General features: G+C 51.6%; 1 protein-coding gene across 1 annotated transcript in view; it reads right to left on the bottom strand.

Moving 5' to 3' along the window:
* SNRNP200 (small nuclear ribonucleoprotein 200kDa (U5)) overlaps nt 1-5,006 on the bottom strand; it is a 23,382-nt gene extending 18,376 nt beyond the window's left edge. The window contains 10 exon segments of the mRNA XM_009883883.1: nt 177-260; nt 1,153-1,289; nt 1,475-1,574; nt 1,705-1,857; nt 2,167-2,265; nt 2,882-2,937; nt 3,204-3,396; nt 3,675-3,846; nt 4,274-4,437; nt 4,933-5,006. Of these exon segments, the coding sequence (XP_009882185.1) occupies nt 177-260; nt 1,153-1,289; nt 1,475-1,574; nt 1,705-1,857; nt 2,167-2,265; nt 2,882-2,937; nt 3,204-3,396; nt 3,675-3,846; nt 4,274-4,437; nt 4,933-4,977 (1,203 nt within the window). The 5' untranslated portion in view covers nt 4,978-5,006.
* Between the last annotated feature and the right edge of the window lie 11 nt (nt 5,007-5,017).

The following is a 5,017-nucleotide window of genomic DNA, read 5'->3' as shown; positions in this document are numbered from 1 at the left end:
CGCTCTCCCGCCGTTTTCACCCAGGGACTGAAGGAAAAGCAACTGCATCCACCCAGCAAGTGCCTCTTCGGCACATTGGGGGCTCATTCTTGGGATCTTCCTGCCCATGTCACTTCAAATACTCTTTTTGCACTTAGTGAGGATGTCTGTCAGAAGGGCTAGGAACAGACTTTTACCTCTCCTCCTTGGTCCAGATCCATGGTCTCCAAGTCAGTATCCATCCGGGACTGACGAACACGCTCCCGGCGAGAGCGTTCCTCCTGTGCAAAGAGATCAGAATTCAGCCCCAGGGAAGAGTTGCCCAACCTCCTCCATACACAGCCAGACTCTCCTGTCACACATGGCTCCGCACCCTGTGAGTCCACACGACCAGAGAGCCACACGCCACAATTTCTTTCAAGCACAGGCATCCACGTAACCAGAGCCAATAATTTTTGGCAGTAGAAACCAGTGACCCCAAGGCCAGGACATAAACCTGCCTTCCAAGAGAGCAGATGAAAGGAAGCAGGGAGTGAAGACACACAAACCTGCGGTGCCCCAGCAAAAGCCTGGCCTGCTGCATGCCAGCACCGCTCCTCAAACACAGAGGACGCAAACTGGCCCCTCACATCAACATAACCAGGTTTTTTTCTAGCAACAGAGCAGGAATATGGTATTAATCCCCCCGAAACCAACCACCAAATCGGTCACAGAACTGCTACTCTCCAAAGGCCAAGCAGAGCTAATCCTGCATGCCAATAAAGCTGTTGAGTGTCACATTCCAAGCCCAGGTAATGAGGAGCTGATCAGAGGCGACCAGGGTGTTTTATTGCACTGAGCCTCACACCAAGGAGGCCCAGAGGTGAAACGGTGCTGTTACAAGATAGTTGACACCAGTGTAAAAATGTGAAACTTGCATACATTGACATTTTCCTGGGAAAGCAGACATCTAAGTGACTCAAAAATAAGAAGTGGTAAATAAAATCGCCCTCTCAGCTGAGTCTCAGCCATCACCTAAGCAACGTTTCCCATGGTTTCAAGATCCCAGCTGAGTCAGCGGGCTCCTCTCTCACGAACAGCAAACAAAACACACAGCCCAACGACGACCGCAGACAGCAGCAAGGATCTCACAATCCCTCCTCTAGTCCTGCCTGAGGTTTCCTCTAGCCTTACCCGAATGAGATCCTCCTTCTCTGTCTCATGCAGCTGATACAGGAACTTCGACAGCTCGGGATCCGCTTCCATCTTCCCCATTATCCTTTCTTTTTCAGCTTCACTTTGTGCACTGGCCAGCAAAGTGCAGTACAGGACTGAAGAAAGACAATTAAGGGAACGCAGGTGAGGTTAAGAGTTGAACCAAAAAAAGGGAGCAACTAACAAGGGCCCAAGCTTCACACAGCAACACCGATGGCAGTTAAAAAGCCTCAGGTTGTATTAGAATCACATCAGAACAGCAGGGAAACAAGGTGGGATGGTTAAAGCGAACGCCACTCACTCATCATACGGTGCTGCCGCAGGACTTTAATGAAGTCGAAAGTGTTAAAGCCCAAGAGCAGAACAAGTTGGTTCTCACATTCCCGGTCATCACTTGCAGTCTGGGAGGAGAAGAAACGAGGAATGTCCGGTTACCTCTGCGCCCCACAAAACAAGAATTCCTGCTTCGCGTAGAACTGAACTCAAGTGGAGCTAAACAGCAGCTACAGGCAAGATCATGTGCCCACTGACCTTCAAGATCTCCAGCACTTCGTCCGCCTTCTTCTGAGAAACAATGGCATCATCGTAGAAACGGCTCAGCTGCCGCTGAAGCCAAAAGGCGTCGATGTCTCGAGGATGCAGATCCTTCTTCTTTGAACTCATCAGCTCACCCGAAGCCACAAGCTTTAAGAAAAACCCACAAAAACATTATCTTCCTGCCAGAGGAAAGCAAGCACGCGACCTTTGTGCTGTGGAGCAAGAGTTTGGGGCCTCTCTCTACCCAGGGAGAGGAGCAGAGAACGAGCAGATGCAACTGTGCAGCTGCCAGACCTGTTAATTTTATTAATGATTGTTTTGGCCTCCATCAGACAACAGCTTCAAGGCTCCTCTCCACCCGCAAATGACCTTAACTCCATCCATAGACCAACAGGATCCCTGACCGTCTTCTACACAACCCCAAAACTATGTTTTACATGTTCCTCGGTGACTCACGTTGGCCGAGAGGGTGCAACGAACAACGGCTTCATCTCCCTCCATGTCATCATCAGACGCCTCATCACGCACTTCACCGTAAATGTCCTCATCACCTTCCTGTTGAAAGAAGAGTTCCAGTAAGCGGCTTTTGCGAACATCAAAGAGAAGCTTCTCCTCGACAGAAATTAATGATCTGGCAACTCGTTCCTGAGAGGAAACAGCCTGCCTTGTGCTTTTAACAGCAACCTAATGCTGCTGTTCAGGTAGAGCACCACATGATAAGATTATTTCTACTCTCTACAGAGAGGTTTTGCCAGTGCCTCCTCCAACAATCTCGTATTTGTCTCTCTTATCGTTCTCTCAGCCTTTTTCAAAAAACAATCCCAGAGAATGTTTCTATGAAACACTTCCAACCAGCGCATTTGAATGTCTCTCTTCCTCTCGATCTGTCAAGTTTCCCCACGGGATCTAAATATCACCATCTGTTTTCCATCGTACTGACTCATGATAAGCCTTGGATTAGCAGGATAATCAACAAATCCTCCCTGAGCCAAGAAGCTGTATCTAAAATAATCCGGCTTCTCCTCCCCGGCAGAGACATCCCAGCCCAAGCCAATGCCCACTTCCTAATGTGACAGAGTAAAACGGGACAAACGCGGTCCTTGCGGAACGGCTCGGAGCGAAGGGACAGGGCAGAGACTCCGCTGCCACCCTGCAGCCTCTCGTCTCGTACCTCCTCATCGGACTCGAACTGCACGTTCACCCCGTACGTCTCATCAATATTGTCATCTGCAAGGGAGAGTGGAGTTAATTCATCGGAAAATCTGGGCACCACGTGCAAAGTTCACAGATCCGCACGCCCGCCCACACCTCTGCACATCCAAAAGATGAAAAGAACGTGGTCTGGGGGCTTGAAAACCGTCCAAACACTTTTTTTTTTTGGCTTCTCTGTGCGCAAACACCACCCCGGAGTAAGGCTGGGTTTGGCACCAGTAACCCGTCTTCCTGCCAGCCCTGTTCCTGAAGTCGCAGCCCGCGACAACGCCTTCCCATACCCATGTTCTGGATTTCCTTGTCTCCACCGTAATCCGTGATCTTCTTTCCTAGGTTCACCAGCACGTGGTAGCGGGTATCATCGGTCTGTCCCAGCAGCAGATCGATCTCCTTCCGCCTCTCTTTATCACGCAGCTTCTCGTTCTTCAGTACCGCCAGGACCTCATCAGCGGCTCCGCAGAGGATGTCACGCGGCTGCGAAAGGAATAACATGTCACATGGAGAAGAAATTTGCTACATGAAGGGCACAGGGTCAGTCCCTCCCATTTCTGGACCCTCATATAGGCACCAAAAGGCGACCCCCGCAACTAACACTCCATCACAATGTCCCAAAGCCCAAAAGCCAGCACCGACAGAGCGAACCCATCCATGGGATTACAGGGAAGGATTAAAACATCCAAGGAACGGATCTTACAGGCTTTGAACCCTTTGCCGGAGCAGGGACACCTGACCTGAGGTGTCCCCATCCTCACCTGGTCCCCGAGAGCCGCCTGAATGAAGCTCAGCAACACCTCGTAGGTCTCGCGGGTCTCCTTGGTTTTGGGTTTGTAGATGATGCCCACCATCTCGTCGATGCCCTCAGAGAGCAAGGTGTAACCCTTCATCTTGTTGATGTCATGCCTGTCCTCGTCACGCTTCCTTCTCCTGGAAAGAGGGGCAGGAAGGAGAGCACCTGGGTCAGCCCCGCAGCAAAGCCCTTCTCCTGCTACTTCACATATGGCTAGTCTCTTTTATTTGAAAAATAAAGGCAAAAAACCGCATTTTTTAATCTTTCACTTCAATTTTAGTTTCCTGACATGGAACAAGTGGCTCCAAACGAAGAAAACAAGGTCTCTCCAACTTCCAAGTTGGTGGTTTTTAGTTTGCAGCCCTGTGCTCACGCCACCAAAACATTTTTCACTACAAAATACCCCCAACACCTTTGAATTCAACCCCATTTACAGCCCTAAAACAAACCAAGGCTGTGTTATTCAGAGGCGGGCACAAAAACTTAATTGCCCAGGGTGTTCTTCACGCAAACGCAGTTCTGAGTCGGGGCTCCGCACCCCCTCGCCTCTGAGCTGGCACTCACTTTGCCCGTCTCTCCTCCTGCATCTGGGGTTTGGTCCTCTGGGCCTTGTCCCCCATGCGGGTGCCGTCCAGTTTGCCCACCAAGGACAGGACTTCTCCCGTCGGCTCATCCCGACGGGTCCGGTCGATCAGCGAGCGATCGGCTTGGAGGACAAGGTTAGAGTTCTGGGAGAAGAAAGAACAGGGGCAAAAAGAAGAATCAGGCATAATTCCTTTAAATATAACACGCCGCACGTTGCTTGAGGTGCTAATTTACATTTTAATTAACCAGGGGGGTTATTTAACACCCTCACCACACGCGATTTTAGACTTTAAGCCAGGACTGAGCCACTCGGGCCCATCCTGGGGCTTGTTTCAGCCGGGAGAACCTTGCCCAAGTGCTTGGTTACCTCTCGGTGCCCGGAAAGTCCCGCTTTAAGGAGGAAAAAACCCGGAAAAAAACTTAAAAGAAAATTTTAGTTCTCAGAATCCTCTTCTGCCCCCGGGAAAGAGCCGGTACGCTAACCCCCCCTCACGCAGGCCGCTTTCGCGGGGATACCCGGGGCCGCCAAAGCCCGGGGCTGGGTTTAAAGACACCCGCTGAGTTAACGGGACCGGAAAGGGCCCGGTACGGCGCCGATGAGGCGCGGGAGGCCCAGGGGCCGGCGAGGCCGCACTCACCGCCTTGTACTCGTACTGCAGGCTCCGGGCGGTCACGTCCGCCATGGCTAGGCCGGGCTGGAGGGCGCTCCGCCGCCGCCGGCCC

This window comes from Charadrius vociferus, unplaced genomic scaffold, assembly GCF_000708025.1.
Source record: "Charadrius vociferus isolate BGI_N301 unplaced genomic scaffold, ASM70802v2 scaffold1894, whole genome shotgun sequence".
NCBI classification, from domain to species: Eukaryota; Metazoa; Chordata; class Aves; order Charadriiformes; family Charadriidae; genus Charadrius; species Charadrius vociferus.
The sequence above is the reverse complement of the archived record's forward strand: the minus strand, read 5'-3'. Positions and strand labels throughout refer to the sequence as shown.